Source organism: Zootoca vivipara, chromosome 2 (genome assembly GCF_963506605.1).
Source record: "Zootoca vivipara chromosome 2, rZooViv1.1, whole genome shotgun sequence".
In the NCBI taxonomy this organism is placed as follows: Eukaryota; Metazoa; Chordata; class Lepidosauria; order Squamata; family Lacertidae; genus Zootoca; species Zootoca vivipara.
The window spans coordinates 123,235,785-123,256,245 of record NC_083277.1 but is presented as its reverse complement, the minus strand read 5'-3'; the positions used below and the strand labels follow the sequence as shown (position 1 = coordinate 123,256,245).

The window sequence follows — 20,461 nt, the reverse complement described above, 5'->3', positions numbered from 1 at the left end:
CAAGCTTAGGAGAAGAGATCTAAGCTAATTTTTCCCTTGACATGTTAGGTTGTCATGTGCAAAAGGTCATGCATGTGTGACTCAAACATGCAATTCCTTTATCTGTAGCAAAGAGGGGTTCAGTCCAACAACAAAACCATCATGGGATTCTTCCACAGCTCAGCTCTTATACCGTAGTAAATCCAGCAATCGTCCACATTACCTAGTACCATCAATCTTGACTAGACAGCTCGATATGTCTCAAAAAATAACCTGAGATCCTTTAGCTATAGAAACCAATAGTAGCCACCAGTGAGGTGCTGCCAAGAGGTCTCTCCCAGCTGCCAAGCACCGTATGTCACAGGCACCGACGGAAGGAGCTTGGCCCCGGGCAAGACAGTGGAGCCAGTCTATTGCTCTTGCCATTCTGTGCCTGCAGAGTCAGTGCTGAGCTCCCTGGGCCTCAGCTGCCTCCCTCCAGGAAGGCGGGAGAGCAGCAGCATCTCAGCCCATCAAGGACGGAATATGTGGCCACATGGAGGGAAGGCATTGGTACTATAACCTGCCTATTTCCACCCCTGTCCTGGCCTTAACAGCTACAGAAACCATAACATGGTATCATCATTTTTCTCCTGACCTGGGTACAGTCATGTTGTCCTGCCGTTGTCAAATACTCCTTTTATACATGATGGTTTCTATATTGAATCTGGCATCCTGTGTTTTTGCCATATTTTTCCATGTATAAGAAAATGTTTTTGGCTAATTTTTAAGTCATAAATTGGGGGTTGTTTTATACACAGATGGTGAATACACAGGGGGTTTAAAAAACACTACTTACCTTCCTGCTGCTGCCATGAAAAAGCTGCCAGAACCAGTTCTGCCAGCAACCACAGGCTGATGGCCGGGAGGATTTTTATTGTGCATTTGGCAGGGGGACCAGGGGCTGCACTTGGCCCACTTGGCCAAAGAAAGCTGAACAACCTTCTGCCGCCACTTCTAGAGATATGGCAACCCTAAAATATTGATTTCTTAATTTTGGGTTCAATAAAATAGGGGTCATCTTTTACATGGGAGCGTCTTATACACAGAAAAATAGGGCACTTCCCCTATTCTTAACCACCATGAGGGGTGCTCTTGGACGTATATCTCTAGAGGCAATGTGGGAAGGAGTAGGGAAATGAAGGGAAGCCTATGCTGGGAATCCCACCCCCCTCCTACCTCAGAAGGTGCTGCAACATCTCTTTTGCTGCTTGAAAGAGCTTCCTTGGTATTTGCTTCTTTCAAAGAGTTTTCACGTTCACAAGGCCCAGATGGAGGCAGGTCATCCATCCCAAATATCCTTTCGTAGTTGAGGATGAGAAACTCAATCAGTTGGGACTGGTACCCTGAGTCCACGAGGCACGACATGGAAACTTCATTGCTCAAGGGAGGGTGGATTAGTGTGGGCCCAAAGATGATCCCCAGGTTGTTTGGAGACATCTTGTTATCCTCATATCTCTCAGCCACTCTTGGGGGGGGGGGGAGAAAATGAATCATCAGAGGTCTGAACCTAAACATTTTCCAGAAATGGCAGAGACTGAGCTGCTTTGGCTACATTTTCAATAAGTCATTTTCATTTTGTGACTTTGTGGATTCAGGGCTTCTCCACTTCATTCTGAAAAGTATCTCCATGGTTGGAGTGCATGGGAGAGGTCCTTCACCGCTGGCGCTGTGACACTTAGGCAACTGCATTCCACATGGCACAGCAATGAGGGTAATGTCAGAGAAGGGAACACATTTTCTCAGCAGTATAATATTGCTACTTGAGTACTGGAAAAATGCAATACCCCTTCAGGAGTGCTACCTTGAGGGAAGAGCCTAGTCCCTACATAAAACATGAATAACCATTATAGCTTTATACTATTGGTGCAAAAGTAGTTGTGAACCTATCACCTGAGGTTCCCCTTGCCTTGCAAGGATTTACTCTGGAGTTACCCTCTTGTCTTTATAATCTTCTGTTTTGTAGAAACACGGGAATCGTCATTATACAAAGTCAGATTATTTGTCCATCTAGCCTAATATTGTCTACTTTGACTGGCAGCAGCTCTCCAGGGCTGCAGGCAGAGATCGTTTCCATTTTCTGTTCCCCGATTGTTTGAACGAGAGATGCTGGGGATTGAATGTGGCACCTTCTGTTTGCAAAACATGCGTTCTGCACATGAGCATAGCCAGAATTTTTGTTGAGCCCCCCTTGGCTATGCCCATGGTTTTGCAACTGAGCTGTGAATCTTCCTGCATAAGAATTCCCAAATCATTAGTTGCAGAACTTTAGTGCAATGGAGAGGGTTTTTTATGAGGTTTGGGGCTGACTGGGTCTCACATGAATGGAATAAGTGGTCTGAATCCCAGTCCATGACTGATCTTCTTATAATATAGAGAAACCCCAGGGAAGCTTCTGAGGAACTTCAAGAGTCCCTGGATTCAGGCTGAGCACCATTTCCCTAGAAGAAGATGCCACTGAGCTTGTGTGACATATATGTTTGCATCAATGTGCAGCTCTGCCCTTAAGGAAGATGCAAACAGGTTTGTGGCTTGTGGAAGCTATTCCCAATTTGAGAATTCTTGATCAGATACCATTTTTAAAGCACCTGGGGATGGAAAACATAAATTTCATACAGCACTATAGCTTCGGGTGGTGGGGGCTAGCCAGGTTTTTTGCCCTGGGTGAAGTCTCCAGAGGGCGCCATTGAGGCTCCCAGTCTATGTGTGTGAACATAAATGCACATGGGGTGCCAAAGTGTCTGACCTGGGTGAAATAAAGTCTAGCTTTGCCCCGGACTTTATATGTTCTACTGGTAGCCTGAGCCCTTGGGAGAAAGCAGGACACCCAAGTATCATGCAGATAAACAAAGGCAGTGGCGTAAGAAGCCCCAAGGAGACCTGGGGGGTGGGGGTGAGTGGGTGGGCACACACTGCTTCATAGGGCCCTGGGCTTTCTAGGTATGAGTGACTTTGTGTTTGCCCTGCAGCTTCCCCCTGCAAAACACTCTTTATTGCTGAATTGGAACAAATGGCAATCTGCAGAAAACCCAGTTGTCATTTGGTCCATTTCAGAAGGAAACAGCAGGTTTTCCCAGGGAAAAGTGGCAGGGCAAACAGAGGTGTGTGGATCTGTGTTGAAATTGGATACTGTTAAGAGTTTAGGATATTTATACCCCACTTTAGAGCTCTGGAAAGGGCCCTTATTCATAAAAGAAAAGAGCTCAGGAGTCACTGCTGGTCTCACTGTTACCTGTAGAGGTGAGCAATGAGGTGCCGTAATGTGTTATAATTTGTTGGTAGCAGTTTGCGCAGTAAATCCTTTGTACTCTTGATGGGATCTGTCAAGGTCTCAGGATCAGCCCCTGTTCTGTATTCCGTTCTCTGCACGCTCCTGGAGAGAGCCATGAAATCATCGTACAGTTCATATGGGAGCACAGGACTGGAAAGCTGTAAGAAGAAGGGAAAAGAAGGGTTAGAAAACCTCCCCTTTACATGCGATTGCAAACGTTTTCAGAGAAATGAGAGAACCACATCCAGCAGAAGGTAAAGGTAAAAGCTCTTGTTTTCAAATATACCTTCCTTTTATTTTAATTGTATTGTTTTACTGTGTCATCGTTTGCTGCCCTGGGTTCCTTTGGAAGAGCAAGATAGAAAATTGTTGAATACTGTAGTGGGTGAACAGAGTAGCCGACACTGTGATTTCTCCAAGCAGCTCTTTATTTGGAGGCTGGAACAGAACTGAACTCCACTGCCGAGCCGGCCTGCTTTGATAGAGGCTGGCTCATACAATGTAACAAACATAACTCAAAGCTCCCTCCTAAAGGACAATTGACGAGGACCTGAGGGAAAACTCCAATACATAACAAAAATAATGAATTGATCATCACAAACTTGTAAAATATGCTGGTCTCCCAGGAGAAGAGACTTCTTCCTCAGCCACAGATCTACCATAGCATCTGGAGAGGCTACTCTGCTTTCAACAATACAAAGAGCAATGGAAAATTGAGAGCAGGTGCAACAGAACCGGGGGGAGTCATGGGATGCCCTAACTACTCCAGGCCGGGGTCACCGACATTTGGGGGGCCCATTTGAAAATTGTTTTGGTCACACAAACCCACATGCACAAACACTAGAGATGGGGAGGGGAATTGATTCAGTTTGCATTTTAAGAAGAAGCTACTTAATTCACACATTGTGAAAAAATGCAGGAACTGAAACACAGCCATGCTTTAAAATTCACACTTTTCTGAAATTAGCAGCACAGTTCTCCAGCCCAGCAATGTGCACATGGAGCTGAGTAATACATGTAGCTGAGTAAAATGTGCACAAAACTGCATATGTTAGAGAAAATCACATGCAAAAATGTATTATATTAGAATCATAGAATCTTAGAGTTGGAAGAGACCACAAGGGCCATCCAGTCCAACCCCCTGCCAAGCAGGAAACACCATCAAAGCATTCCTGACATATGGCTGCCAACAGAGGCGGCCTTCCCATAGGGGCTAGTGGCTGTTGCACCAGGGCGCCAGCCTCTTGGGGGCACCCCAACAGGGTGCAACGAGCCACTAAGCCCTATGGCTCTGCCGCCACCACCGCCTCCTCTCCCTCGGGTGCTGCAAGTAACTTTCCCCCCTCCTTCCTCCCTCTCTCTGCAAAGGACAGGGCAGCTACGGGGTGTAAAGTAGGACTGTGGAGGGGGGAGAGAGAAAGAGAGAGACACACGTCAGCATGTCGTCTCTTCTGTCCGCTCACACACTCCCCTCCCCCACGCTGCGGCCACGACCTCTTTATTATTTGGGGAATGCAGAGATGTATTGGTGGGACTCAGAGAAAGCCGTCCCTCCCCCACTCCCCACGCCTTGATTTATAGACTCTGTTGGGCTTGGAAAAGCAACTTTACAGAGTGATTCTTTTTCCTCTAGTAAAGCTTCTTTGGTGGTGCAGGAAGGGACTTCCTGCTGCTGCTGTTTCTGAAGTGGGGTCTCGCTGTATTACTTTGCAAATGCAGACAGTCTTGAGAGAGTGTGTGTCCCTCCCCTTCTACCTTCCCTTGGCTTCCTCTTTATGGGGGGGGGGGAATACCTTGCATACTGAATGGGCCCTGCAATTAACTCTCCTCTCCCCTGCACTATATGCAGTTTGAGAAGGAAAGAAATTAACCCTTTAAGAACGTTTCACCTGGGCAGCAGTGAGAGCGCCAGCAGTGGGCTGTAGTCAGGTAGCCCCAACGGCGCCCTCCGCCCCAGGCAAAATTTTGGGAAAGGGAGGGGGCACCGGAGGAACCTTTGCGCCGCCGCGCCGGATGTGCTTAAGACGGCCCTGGCTGTCAAGCCTCTGCTTAAAGACCTCCAAAGAAGGAGACTCCATCACACTTCTTGGCAGCAAATTCCACTGCCGAACAGCTCTTAATGTCAGGAAGTTCTTCCTAATGTTTAGGTGGAATCTTCTTTCTTGTAGTTTGAATCCATTGCTCCGTGTCCGCTTCTCTGGAGCAGCAGAAAACAACCTTTCTCCCTCCTCTATATGACATCCTTTGATATATTTGAACATGGCTATCATATCACCCCTTAACCTTCTCTTCTCCAGGCTAAACATGCCCAGCTCCTTAAGCTGTTCCTCATAAGGCATTGTTTCCAGGCCTTTGACCATTTCCATGTACTCCATCATCTTCATTTGCCAATCGTCCACTGTTGGTAATTCATTACAGCGTTCCATTCTAGGTGCTCACAGACCGTTTGCTTAATGATCTGCTCTAGAATCTTTCCTGGTATTGATGTCAGGCTGACTGGGCGGTAATTGTTTGGGTCCTCTCTTTCCCCCTTTTTGAAAACAGGGACAACATTTGCTCTCCTCCAGTCTGCTGGGACTTCGCCTGTTCTCCAGGAATTCTCAAAGATTATTGCCAGTGGTTCTGAAATCACCTCTGCCAGTTCTTTTAATACTCTTGGATGTAGTTCATCTGGCCCTGGAGACTTGAATACATCTGCTCCACTTGAATCATCTGCTCCATATTCTTCAGGTCGAGCATTTTTTTCTTTTTTGGAGAAGACTGAGGCAAAGTAGGCATTGAGGAGTTCTGCCCTTTCTCTGTCCCCTGTTCGCATTTCACCATCTTCTCCTCTAAGTGACCCCACTGTTTCCTTGTTCTTCCTTTTGCTACGGACATACCCATAAAAGCCCTTTTTGTTGCTTTTAACCTCTCTAGCAAGCCTGAGTTCATTCTGTGCTTTAGCTTTTCTGACTTTGTCTCTACACGTGCTGGCTATATGTTTGAATTCCTCTCTGGTGATTTCCCCCTTTTTCCATTTTTTGTACATATCCCTTTTAAATCTTAACTCAGTTAAAAGTTCTTTAGATAGCCAGCCTGGCTTCTTTAGGCACCTTCCATGTTTCCGTCTTATTGGTATTGCCTGAAGTTGTGCTTTTAATATCTCCCTTTTAACACACTCCCAACCCTTCCCTTTTAGTATTTCTGTCCATGGGATCTCACTCAGCGTTTCCTAAGTTTTCTGAAGTCGGCTTTCTTGAAGTCTAGAATTTGAGTGTTAGTATGCTTGGTTGCTCCTTTCCGCTGAATAATAAACTCCAGAAGAGCATGATCACTCCCACCGAATGATCCTGCCACTTCTACCCCACTAACCAGGTCATCACTATTGGTTAGAATCAGATTTAAAATATTACCGGTAGAGGAAACAGCACAGCTCTGGGGGAAAAGATCCATATTAGAAGTAAGATGGTATACAAGCACATGTATATGAGGAGAAATTTGCCCTAAAACACTTATGATTTTTATGAGGACTTTTAATTTTTTAAAAAATTGCAAACAGATGTTGAAATGTGGAGAACTGAATGTTGGGAAAATGTGAAACTTAAATTGCCCATTTTCCCCATTTCTCCTAAGCACACACCACAACCTATTCTACTGGCTCCAACAGAATGCTTCTTTCAAGCCTAATTTCAGTGAAAGTTGAGTATCCTGGTGACCCCTGAATTAAGGGTTACTGTGCACATACACGATAAGTAAAAATACGTAATAAAACTAGTTTGAAATATCAGGGAATAAAGGAACAGAAGGAGCAGAATAACTACATATTGGGGCACGTGCTGTGCCATCCATGAGCAAGCAAGAAGGAGCAGCAACACCACAACAAACAAGACTAACGTAGATTGTGTTGGAGTTCTTGCAGTCAAACCTAACAATGCATACCTGTGCTAGGGAGTATGTGAAGGGGTGAAGGACCACAGAGTTCTAAATCCCCCTTTCTCCAAGGAGGGAGGAACTAAAGGTTTCTTCCTATTCCTCCCCCCCCCTCTCTCCCCTTGAACCATGTAAGTTGAGCAGATGTCTGAGACTGGGATTTGACTCAGAGCACATGTTTGAGAATAACTTCTGTATTTTATAAGCAAGAATACCTTACTTGTGTTGTTTCTGCTGGAGCAGTGAGACCTGTGATTACTGTAAATGAAGCATTTAAACTTACTATAAGTTGTGGTCTATTAACCCCAGAGGGGCAGAAGCAGGGGAGAACTGTAGTCACTCATACAGGGACGTTTAAAAGTCTAACAACCTATATTTTGCATGCTTTGCAAACACAGTCTAGATCGGTGTTTTAAACTGGGGGGGGGGGGGGCTGCTTCAGCTGAAGTCAAGACCCACACCCTCTTTTTGAATTCATGCAGTCAGCCATTTTTCTTTGTAGTTCTCCACACACCTGGGACTTCAGGATTGATTGTTATTCACCAGTTATTTCCCAACAGATTGAACCCAGTTGCATGTTAATCTTTTTATAATTCATTTGTTTCCACCTTTTGATAAAATAGCACCCACACACCAAAAGGGTTGGGGTTGTGTAGCTTGATGAGTTCCCAGAGTCTGCTGAAGGCATCGCCTTTGGGAAGCCACACTCAGGTTTAGGGACATGAAATCCTAAGGCTGTCTCCCCCTCCATTTCTTACCTCCTTAAGGAAATGTTTAAGGACTCCAGTGATGTCATGAGGGGAATGATCCGAGAGCTCCACCAGCCTCCAGCCACTCTCAAAGGCTTGACACAGCCTCTCCACCCGGGATTTGGCTCCACTGATGCGGTAAATGCCCTGCGTCAAGGACAAAAGAGAGACGGGGCCCATGATGGATGTGTCGGAAAGGGAGCTGGGATTTCTCTCTGACTCAGCAGTCAGGCGCAGGAGACTGGGAAATCCACGTGGAACGAAACTCTGAGGCAGCTCTTGTAGGCCATAAGCCTTAGCTCACCCAAAAGTTAGGGCTACCAGCAGAGCGAAAGAAAGAGCCATTCACCAAGATTAAGGTTGAGTGACACCTCAAAACTCTCTGACCCCCCCATGCTGTTTCCACCCCCCACTTTCTGCACCTTCCCTGAACTGCTGCAATACAGACACGCAAAGAAGCAGACAACCTGTCTTTTCACCATATGTAAGCACCTAGATCAGGGGTGGGCAACCTCAGGCCCGTGGGCCAGATGCAGCCCAATTGCCTTTTCAATCCGGCCCATGGACGGTCTGGGAATCAGCATGTTTTTACATGAGTAGAATGGGTGCTTTCATTTAAAATGCATCTCTGGGTTATTTGTGGGGCATAGGAATTTGTTCATATTGTTCATATTTGTTCAATTTGTTCATATTTCCCCCCAAAATAATAGTCCGGCCCACCACATGGTCTGAGGCAGTGTTTCTCAACCTTTTTTGGGCCATGGCACACTTGTTCCATGAAAAAAATCACGAGGCACACCACCATTTAAAAAGTTAAAAAAATTAACTCTGTGTCGCCCTATATTGACTATATAATTATGACTGTAAGAAACACTTGCCAATTGCTGTGTTGGTTGCAATCTCCTGTAATAAGGCTTCACAAGCCGCTGATTTCTCTGCCAGCACAATCCTTTGCTCAGCAAGTTTCAGGTTGAGCTCAGCCAGCCAGCTTCTTTAAGTTTGTCTAAAACCACCCTCCAGTCGTTTGCACTGAGCTTTGGGAAAGAGGAGGAGAAATACTATTTTCCAGCGGCCGCCAGGCACGTGACAATGCAAATCGCCCTTCTCGTCGCCGCACGTCGCGGCACACCAGCCAGCGTCCCGCGGCACACTAGTGTGCCGCGGAACAGCGGTTGAGAAACGCTGGTCTGAGGGACGGTGGCCCGGCCCACGGCTGAAAAAGGTTGCTTGACCCCTGACCTAGATCCTGCCACAGCACAGTCTGCTCCTCATTAGAGGTGAGGCTCTTCATCACCTTAAAAATTCCCAATAACTGGGTACTCCCCCCACTGTCTTCTTCTTACTGTGATAGGAGAATGGCAGGTATAGAATTCTGCACCAGGGCAGCTGTCTATCAGCTCCATCTAGTATGCAGGCTGAGACCCTACCTGCCCGCGGACTGTCTAGCCAGAGTGGTGCATGCTCTAGTTATCTCCCGCTTGGACTACTGCAATGCGCTCTACGTGGGGCTACTTTTGAAGGTGGCCCAAAAACTACAACTAATCCAGAACGCGGCAGCTAGACTGGTGACTGGGAGAGGCCGCCGAGACCACATAACACCGGTCTTGAAAGATCTACATTGGCTCCCATTACGTTTCTGAGCACAATTCAAAGTGTTGGTGCTGACCTTTAAAGCCCTAAACTTCCTTGGTCTAGTATACCTGAAGGAGCGTCTCCACCCCCATTGTTCTGTCCGGACACTGAGGTCCAGTACCGAGGGCCTTCTGGTGGTTCCCTCGTTGCGACAAGCCAAGTTGCAAGGAACCAGGCAGAGGGCCTTCTCGGTGGTGGCACCCGCCCTGTGGAACACCCTCCCATCAGATGTCAAAGAGAAAAACAGTTACCAGATTTTTAGAAGACATCTGAAGGCAGCCCTGTTTAGGGAGGCTTTTAATGTTTAATAGATTATTTTATTTCATTTTTCTGTTGGAAGCGTCCCAGAGTGGCTGGGGAAACCCAGCCAGATGGGTGGGGTATAAATAATAATAAAATATTATTGTTATTATTGTTATTTTATTAGCTCAATTCTGCACCAGAAATCCTGTTCTGGTCCCTGCTTGTTTGTAGGATTTCGCCAGGCATGACTCATACATTTCTTTAGGATTAATGTCTAGAATTTTTATTCCTCTGGTTTGCTGCACTTGCACGGAACTGAGGAATACAAATGAGCCAATCATAGTCTAATAGTTACACAATTAATTCAGCCTTTATGTTTGGGCAGCAGATGGATACCTTTTGTGGCTCACTTTAGGGTCTGAGAGCTACAGAGTTTGAGCACAGATGGATTTCTGCATGCAGGGACAAGTTACCTGCACTCCCAGTGCACGCCTTTCTATTTCCGAGGTACACTTGGCCACAATGAATGGCACTTCTTCTGGGAAATCCCGTGACACTTGAAGGAAGTCGATCCCAAAGAGCGATGCCCGTGCTGGCAGTTTCTGGTGACCACAGGTGATGAGGAGACTCTCCAGGCATTTCTTGTGACAGGTCAGGAGGCACTGCAAATGGCCCCAAGGTCCCGTGTTACTCTGGCTGAACTCTTTCCCAGCCCCAAAGGGCCCCCTTGCTAATTTCTCACATCTCAGTACTCTGGGGCAGGTGTCATGGGCCAACAGCAGAGGGAGAACATTTCCATTTGTGCTTCATTCTCTTTTCCAGGGGGAAGTCAGAGCACAAACTCCATCTTCTTTTACATGTCTCATTCACACTGGCAATCAAATCTCATTGAAAAACATTCATCAAGGGGAGTGTTTGAGGATATGGCAAATGTTCAGGACCGCCTGTCTCAGGGCAAAACTCAGAACTAGATTAGTAGATTTACAGCAGCAACCTATTCATGTTCACACAGAAGTAGTGCTAAGTATACAGTACATACAGTGGCGGAGGAGGCCGCTTGGGGGCCTGGGGCAAGGGAAAGACACCTGACTCAGGTGCGCTGCAGGCCCGGTGGTGAGTGTCGCCCGACATTTTGTCACCCCCTCAATGGTGACACCTGGGGTGGACTGCACCCCCCACCCCACCTCCTCTGCCCCTGTATACATACAATCACAACCAAAATCCTAATTATTTCCAGACTTAAAAGTCTAAGAATCTGCCTCAGGGCGCTATGCTGTAAGCTGGGGCCAATTTGTGTGCCTCTCCCTTTCCAGCACCCAAGTGGCAGGCCTGGTGCTGTACTCTGGGTGAGAGCCTGCCTGAGATCTGAACCTCTTGTTGCAGCAAAGCAGTTCCCTTTCATGCTCACTGACCTCTTCACATTCAACGCCTTTGAGCACTACGTTCTCACATTCTCTGCATTTTGAAGGGCCCCTCAGCTTCCGCAGGTGGTGGGTCTGAGCAGCACTGGACAGGTTGTTGTTCTTGAAGTGGTAATAGGACAAGCCATTTTCATCCGTGAGAGCTGAAAAGAGGGTCAGGCATGTGACTATTATGTGAGAGAGAGAAAAATAGGGGAAGTGAACAACTGTATTTGTTCACTTCCCCTATTTGTTCTATGTGAGAGAGAGAAAAATAGGGGAAGTGAACAACTGGCTTCGCAAATGGTGCAAACAGGAACGGTTTGGATTCTTAGATCACGGTCTGTAGTTTCTGGAATATGGACTTCTGGCAAGTGATGGGCTGCACCTCACAAAAGTTGGGAGGAATGTTTTTGCCATGAAACTCAAAAACCTCATCAGGAGGGCTTTAAACTGACTTATGTGGGGGAGGGAGACAGTGGTCCTGAAGGTAGGAGTCTACCAAGTGCTGAAGATGATCACCCAAATGTTGAGGACCAAATGGAGCAAACAGCATGCAGACCTAGTGGTGGGAGGAAAATATCCTTAAATAAGAGACATGGGGGAAATGATAAATGGTCTTCAATGTCTGTATACTAATGCACGGAACATGGGAAATAAACAAGATGAGCTCTTGGTACAGCAAACTAAATACGACATAATAGGCATCACTGAAACCTGGTGGGATGAGTCTCATGATTGGAATGTAGTAATAGAGGGATACAATCTATTTCAGAGAAATAGACCAAACAGGAAAGGAGGAGGAGTAGCGTTATATGTCAGGGATGTGTATACCTGTGAAGAGATACAGGATTTAAAACTTCAAAGCCAAATTGAGAGTATCTGGGTCAAAATTAAGGGAGAGAAAAATAACAGTGATCTCATTGTTTACTATAGTTTCCTATAGATCCCCAAGCCAAACTGAGGACACAGATGATGCCTTCCTGGAACAGATGACCAAGCATTCAAAAGGAAGTGAGATAGTAGTAATGGGGGATTTCAACTATCCTAATATTGGTTGGATGTCAAACTCAGCCAAGAGCATATAGTCGAACAGATTCCTCACTGGCCTTGCAGACAATTTCATTGTCCAAAAAGTGGGAGAAGCAACAAGAAGATCAGCCATTTTAGATCTAGTCCTAACCAATACTGATGGCCTGGTAAGTGGGGTAGAAGTGGCAGGATCATTAGGTGGGAGTGATCATGCTCTTCTGGAGTTTATTATACAGCGGAAAGGAGCAACCAAGCATACTAAGACTCAAATTATAGACTTTAAGAAAGCCGACTTCAGAAAACTTCGGGAAACACTGGGTGAGATCCCATGGACAGAAATACTAAAAGGGAAGGGAGTTCATGATGGTTGGGAGTTTGTTAAAAGGGAAATATTAAAAGCACAACTTCAGGCAATACCAATGAGACGGAAACATGGAAGGTGCCTAAAGAAGCCCTGGTGGCTACCGTATCTACAGAACTTTTAACTGAGTTAAGATTTAAAAGGGATATGTACAAAAAATGGAAAAAGGAGGCAAAAGGAAGAACAAGGAAACAGTGGGGTCACTTAGAGGAGAAGATGGTGAAATGTGAACAGGGGACAGAGAAAGGGCAGAACTCCTCAATGCCTCCTTTGCCTCAGTCTTCTCCAAAAAAGAAAACAATGCTCGATCTGAAGAATATGGAGCAGATGATTCAGCAGGAGAAACACAGCCCAGAATAAGTAAGGAGGTAGTACAAGAATACTTGGCTAGTTTAGAAGTATTCAAGTCCCCAGGGCCAGATGAACTACAAGAGTATTAAAAGAACTGGCAGAGGTGATTTCAGAACCACTGGCAATAATCTTTGAAAATTCCTGGAGAACAGGCGAAGTCCCAGCAGACTGGAGGAGGGCAAATGTTGTCCCTATTTTCAAAAAGGGGAAAAGAGAGGACCCAAACAATTACCGCCCAGTCAGCCTGACATCAATACCAGGAAAGATTCTAGAGCAGATCATTAAGCAAACAGTCTGTGAGCACCTAGAATGGAACGCTGTAATGAATTACCAACAGTGGACGATTGGCAAATGAAGATGATGGAGTACATGGAAATGGCTGAGATGACCGGAAGAATCCGCGACCGGGGAAAAGAAGCGACAGAAGAAGAGTGGAAAGACTTTAAAATCTATTTGAAAAAATATGCAAAAATTGTATACCAAGAATAGATTTAGAATTGTATAGAAGCTGAGGATTTAAAATCTATGTGAAGTACACAGAAAGGATAGATTTGAAATTTAAAGATATTTATATAAAAATGCATTAGAAATTGCTAAAAGATAAAAATGAAATGAAGAGCAGATAGAGGGAACTCGAGGAGGTCCCTATATACAATGTTAAAGAAATTTGGATTTGGATTTAGATGTTTGTCTTTTTTTATTTATTTTATTGTTATGTTATTGTTCTTTAATGTGTTTTATTGCCTTTTAAGTTGTTGTTGATCTTTTGTTTTTCTCTTTTGTGTTTATAAAATCAAAAATCATTATAAAAATATATATAGAATGGAACGCTGTGATCACTAAAAGTCAGCATGGGTTTCTGAAAAATAGGTTCATGTCAGACTACTCTGATCTCATTTTTTTGACAGAATTACAAGCCTGGTAGATGAAGGGAACGCTGTGGATATAGCCTATCTTGATTTCAGCAAGGCCTTTGACAAGGTGCCCCATGATATTCTTGTAAAGAAGCTGGTAAAATGCAGGCTAGACAATGCTACCATCCAGTGGATTTGTAACTGGCTGGCTGACCGAACCCAAAGGGTGCTCATCAATGGCTCCTCCTCATCCTGCAGAGTAGTGACTAGTGGGGTGCCACAGGGTTCTGTCTTGGGCCCAGTCTTATTCAACATATTATCAATGACTTGTATGATGGGCTTGAGGGCATCCTGAGCAAGTTTGCAGATGACACCAAATTGGGAGGAGTGGCTAATACCCCAGAGGACAGGATTACACTTCAAAATGACCTTAACAGATTAGACAACTGGGCCAAAGCAAACCAGATGAATTTTAACAAGGAGAAATGTAAAGTACTATACTTGGGCAAAAGAAAAAAGAAAAAAAAGGCACAAATACAGGATGGGAGACACCTGGCTTGAGAGCAGTACATGTGAAAAGGATCTAGGAGTCTTGGTAGACCACAAACTTGACATGAGTCAACAGTGTGATGCAGCAGCTAAAAACGCCAATGCAATTCTGAGCTGCATCAATAGGAGTATAGCATCTAGATCTAGGGAAGTAATAGTACCACTGTATTCTGCTCTTCATGGATCAATGCCTTGTCGTGGCGAAGGGGCTTGAATAACTCAGAGAAGCTATGAGCTATGCCATGCAGGGCCACCCAAGATGAACAGGTCATAGTGGAGAGTTTTGACTAAACGTGATCCACCTGGAGAAGGAACTGGCAAGCCACTCCAGTATCCCTGCCAAGAATACTCCATGGACAAAGACAACAGGCATATAAAAGTTATGACGCTGGAAGATGAGCCCCTTAGGTCGGAAGGCGTCCAACATGCTACTGAGGAAGAGCGGAGGACAAGTACAAGTGGATTCAGAGCTGATGAAGCGGCTGGGCCAAAGCCGAAAGGTCGCTCAGCTGCGGATATGCCTGGAAGCGAAAGGAAAGTCCGATGCTGTAAAAAAAATATTGCATAGGAACCTGGAATGTAAGAACCATGGATAATGGTAAGCTGGATGTGGTCAAAAATGAGATGGCAAGGATAAATATTGACATCCTGGGCATCAGTGAACTAAAATGGAAGGGAATGGGCGAATTCAGTTCGGATGACTATCATATCTACTCCTGGGAGGCATTTTTGCTTTTAAGTAGGAACATTCAACATGCAGTAATCACCTGCAGTCGAAAACTGTACATGGGCAGAATTGATCTGCCATTTGTCTAGCATTTGCAGTTATAGGACTCTTCCCTCCCTTGTTCATTTCCCCAGTCTGGGGCTTGTTTCTCACCATGGTCATAGGCTTGCATTAAATCTTTGCCTTCACAGTCCTCAGAGGAAGACACGGTGCCTGTGGATGGAGCTTTCAGCAACTTCTTGTGGCCTAGACATGAATGAAGAACAGATTAAAAACAGAAAAGGAAGCCACTTAATTAGCCAGAAACCAGTTAAATTCAAAGTCATACAGAATTCTGCTTAGGATGTTTCTTCTGTGAAAAAGGAAATTCCTTCTGTGAAAAAGAAAGAGTGCTCTACAGTTTTAGGAACTGGGTTCAGTTTAACCTGTAGACAGCCTTGTTGAAAATTTAGACAATCTTTGTTTCACTGCAATATTAACAATTTGAAGTGTTTTTTCTCCTAATGCTCCAGCTCCTTATCTCAAGGTAAATATAGGGATGCTCACGGCAACTGGTTCTCAAACTGGAAAAGTTACTTGGTGGAATTCAGCATTGTGTTATTACAGATGTTCCATCTGTACAAACATCCCTCTTCTGTTCTGGGGTTCTCCTGCTCCCCCATTGAATTGTTGGGGGGCACATGGAGTGCGGAGGGAAAGCCCTTGTACATCCCGCCCAACGAAAATGCCCATCCATTACAGCCTGGGGGTGTTCCTGGGTCCAGGCTTTCTCCTGGATACAGCCAGGAGAGCTTTCTTATCAGCTTCAATATATTTCTTAGAGAGAAAGAGTGATGTTGACACTACCAAACATACCCTGGAAAACTCTCAATGGGACCACTGCAATGCATTGTATGTAGGGCTACCCTTGAAGAAAGTTCAGAAACTTTTATTGGTCCAGATTTGTTTATTTACATTAAAGTTTATACATGGATTTCCCTCTCCATACTAAAGAAGCCCAAAGCCACTAACATCAATTAAAGCAAATTTAGAGAAGTGTGGACTTCCAGTCTACCGCCAACGCTGATTGGCGAGGAATCCTCGAGCTCCAAGGTTCCTGGCCCTGTGAGGGAGGGGGAGAGCCGCGAGAGCAACACGGCCCCCCAGAAGAACCCCAGATTGACCTTTCTGGGGGCATGAGAGCTCAGCTGCGCCCAAAGGTGACTCCTCTGCTCTTTGAGAGCTCCGAGTCAGAGCGGAGTTGCAGTCGCGGGCGCCATTTTCGAGTAAATCGCTACCTTCACAGAGTGAAGCCGCCCAGAGTGGCTGGGGAGCCGCCCAGAGTGGCTGGGGAAACCCGGCCAGATGGGCGGGGTATAAATAATAAATTATTATTATTATTATTATTAAGCTCCGAGCCAGCAGCGGAGAGTGGTGGATTTTTCCCCCACACACACAAAAAATCAGAATACATTGGACACTGTGAGTAATACAAATAAATTTTTTTAAAAAAATTCAATTGAAAGAATTGGCCACGGGAGGAGATTGAAACAGGAAGTCGATCTCCCCCATTGAGAGAACGGTGATGCATTTAATTTGCCTGCAGCCAGAGAGTTTGACAGGACTTTGACAGCTTCCTAGGATTAGTTCTAAAACCTTCCCCCTGAGGCAGGGTAAAGGGGAGAAGGATTGATGACTTTAAAATCCCTGTAAAATTTCCAATTTGGACTGGGGGAAGCCCCCCTGGAACTGGAGCCGGGTCCCTGGAGAGATCAGCCAGCCGCCATTATGACATCATATAAGGAAGGAATCTGTTTACCTCTTTGAGGCTGAGAACTGCTAATCTTGAAAAGAAAGCTGCGTATAAGAAGTTTGATAATGTTCTTTTCAGAAATGGACACAAGATTTTTAAAAATATGAACAAGAATTAAAAAAGAGAGTTGAGAATCAGATTGGACGTAAACTTTGTTTTTGAGGTTTGGAAATATGAACTGCGCCATTTCCTGATCTGCTATCTCTGCAGCTCTCACAGAAAGTGAGACAAACAGGATGCCAGTAGACACAATACCAGATGGCTCTATAGACTCTGTAGATTATCAAAAAACTCCTGGAACTGATTTTGGAGATGAGAGATGAACTGCGGCAGAGCAATATAGAGATTCGTAAAATAAGGCAATCAAAGGAAGAGGAGCAAGCACCATCCAGGGGCATTGTAAATGACTTGGCAAAAGAGGACAATATAACTGAACGTCCTGGACAATATAACTGAATGTAAAAAAGAGGAGGAAGATGTATGGAATACTGTTCACCCAGTGGGAGAGGGAGAACAAGATTTGTGTTTGATTCAAGGAGTCCTCAAAGAAGAACCAGCATGGAATAATGTTCTCCCAGTGAGAGAGGGAGGGCAGGATCCATGCTGGAGCCTGAGCTTAACTGGGGGGGGAAATGGTGATAGGGATGGGAAGTGGAAACATAGCTGGATGGTACTGTGCTACAGTTAGAAAATTGGGGGGTCAGCAGGGGACAAAGAAAGGAGAGTGGTGGAAAGGTGGCGAAAGAGTGGGAATTGGGTGAGGAGAAACAATGGGTTATTTTCTGACTAAGATGGTCCAAAACTGGAACGTTTTATGGAGCTGGTTGATACATCTCGGAGATCCGGAGTCCAGGGGAAGGGGGGTAGAATTAGACAAATGTGGTTAAAGGTATGATAGAAGAAATAACATTTGAATATAGGGGTAATTTGGGGGGTATATAGATTTGGATTAATTAATGAATTATAGGTTGAGGGTATTTGATGTTTTTTTGCGTAGATTGGAATTGGTTGGGAAATAATGGAAAAATTGTGCCAGAATGATTTAAGATGATAAAAGAAAACTGCTTAATTTAATTTAATAAATGGACCCACTGTGGGGGGAATCAAGGAAGTCCACAATGTTATTGTTAATGTAATGAATTGATATGTTTTTTCTTTTCTTTTCTTTTTTTGATTATGTTTTAATTTTGCTTTTTTGTTCTTCTTTATGTGTTAAAATTTTGAAAACTAATAAATATTATTTGGGGGGGGGAAATAAAGCAACTTTAAGCAACTTAAGGAATGTTTTAAACAGAAAAGCACACTGTAGAACTTATGTAAGATGATGATGAAATGGACAAGTGGGAATTCCATGGATGAGATTTGCCTAAGGAGTCCTGCCAGAGGAAGCCCTGAGTCAGGGTCTCCACAGAGGGGCTTTCCCCTTCCTCCCCCCACCCCACCCCCAAAATTGGGTCCCAGCTGGGGTGTCAGGAAAAGCCCCAGAACAGTGCATGGAGGAGCAGAGATTGCTTTATCTGGCAAGCTGAAATGCTCACAGGCATGCATTGTTTGCCATAGCATGACTTTGAACTCCACCCCAAGTTTCTGGCATTGTCAAAGTTCAGAACACAGAATATATGCAATTCTGTATAGCCTTCAATTGTGGCGTGGGGTGGTATTCAACTAAGCTTTATTCGTAGTAGATTCACTGAAACTAACGGACATGACTAATCTGAGGCTATTATTTACTCTGAGTAAAATGCAGCTAAATACCACTCATGTTTTCCTGCCTGCTATTTTTACATATATTTTTATAGCTTAAGTTTCAAGGGTGGAGAGTGGGGGTGCTTAAAGCATTGCCCCCCCCCCAAAAAAAACATAAAATGCATCACCCCCCCAAAAAAAGGACAAAGGAAATAAAATTTGGACCTACTAATTTATATGTATAGACGCAAATTTAGAAATAATTGCTATAATATAAATAGAAAGAGAAATTCCTATTGCTGTCCCAGATTGTTACAAATGGAAGAATTTCGAATTTGATTAGTTTAAGTTGAGGAACGAGACAAGGTTGCCTTTTTTCTCCGTTACTATTTAATCTCTGCCTGGAACCATTAACAAGAGCAATAATTCAGGATGAGCAAGCATAGCAAGGGTGTAAAGCACAACAACGATAATTACAACATTGTTTGTGGACGAGATCCTTTTATTTATTACAAAACCAGAAGATACAATTCCAAAAATTATGGAGAAAATAAAAACCTTTGGGAGAATATCGGGATATTCCATAAATTGGACAAAATCAGAGATTTTATCAATAGGGCCAAGGGCTACATTGTATAGGTACAGGGTAAAGGGGCCCCTGACCATCAGGTCCAGTCGTGTCCGACTCTGGGGTTGTGGCGCTCATCTCGCTCTATAGGCGAGGGGGCCAGTGTTTGTCCGCAGACAGCTTCCGGGTCATGTGGCCATCATGACAAAGCTGCTTCTGGCGAACCAGAGCAGCGCACGGAAACGCCGTTTACCTTCCCGCCGGAGCGGTCCCTATTTATCTACTTGCACTTTGATGTGCTTTCGAACTGCTAGGTGGGCAGGAGCTGGGACCAAGCAACGAGAGCTCACCCCGTTGCAGGGATGTGAACTGCCAGCCTTCTGATCAGCAAGCCCTAGACTCTGTGGTTTAACCCATAGCGCCACCTGGGTCCCTCCATTGTATATTCATTGTTTAGAAACAATCAATTTAGGATGTGCAAAGACTTTATTAAATACTTGGGTATAATGGTTTCATCAGATAAATTGTAAAATTAAATTTGAATCAAATTATAAATGAGATTTCTTTCGATATTGAAAGGTGGGGAGCTCTAAACCTATTCCTTTGGGGAAAGGTTAATGTTCTCAAAATGAAAGTTGTTCCAAAGCTTTTATACATTCTTAGAGGATTACCAGTATATATTCCCAAATTATACTTCCAAAAAATAAATCAACTATTTAGATCGTGCCTGTGGGGCACAAAGCCACCAAAAATATCACTACATAAAATGCAACTTCCAACTAAGGAAGGTGGATTTGGGCTCCCAAATCTGGAATTAAATCACCAGGCTTACCTGCTGAGTAAGACTAATTATTGGAGAGCTAGCAGAAATCCCAATTGGGCTACTCTCGAATATAGTTTCTTTGAACCTCTTGTAGGGTGGACTAAATTCGGCTCCAATTTTATGAAATATCCTATTATCCTGGAGACTATTAAAACACCTATAAAATTTGGGTGAATAAAAATAAAAATAATAAGGACAACCCCTATCTGCATGAGAAATTAACAATATAGTAGGCCAACCCAAAATTAAAAATTGGAAATCAATATACATTGAACAATGGGATAAATTGTGGGGACAGGATATAAAATTCACAGCCGCCAATAACATAAAAGAAATTGTCTTTAAAATATTTTATAGATGGTACTTAACGCCAGTGAAATTGGCCAAGATTTATAAAATCAAATCAAATCTGTGCTGGAGATGCAACAAAGAGCCGGAAACTTTCATACATGTATGGTGGAAATGCGAGGGGATTGTTAAATTCTGGAACATGAAA

General features: G+C 44.4%; 1 protein-coding gene across 7 annotated transcripts in view; it reads right to left on the bottom strand.

Annotated features, from left to right (window-relative positions):
• Positions 1 to 20,461, bottom strand: part of GMIP (GEM interacting protein) — a 94,077-nt gene that overhangs the window by 3,588 nt on the left and 70,028 nt on the right. For 6 of the 7 annotated variants that reach the window (XM_035101737.2, XM_035101744.2, XM_035101781.2 and 3 more), the window contains 6 exons: positions 15,250 to 15,342; positions 11,235 to 11,386; positions 10,296 to 10,484; positions 7,957 to 8,094; positions 3,251 to 3,447; positions 1,198 to 1,486 (listed from right to left, as the gene is read on the bottom strand). In XM_035101737.2, coding sequence (XP_034957628.1) covers positions 1,198 to 1,486; positions 3,251 to 3,447; positions 7,957 to 8,094; positions 10,296 to 10,484; positions 11,235 to 11,386; positions 15,250 to 15,342 — 1,058 coding nt within the window. The remainder of the gene's footprint in view (positions 1 to 1,197; positions 1,487 to 3,250; positions 3,448 to 7,956; positions 8,095 to 10,295; positions 10,485 to 11,234; positions 11,387 to 15,249; positions 15,343 to 20,461) is intronic. The other variant, XM_035101750.2, reaches the window with a different exon arrangement.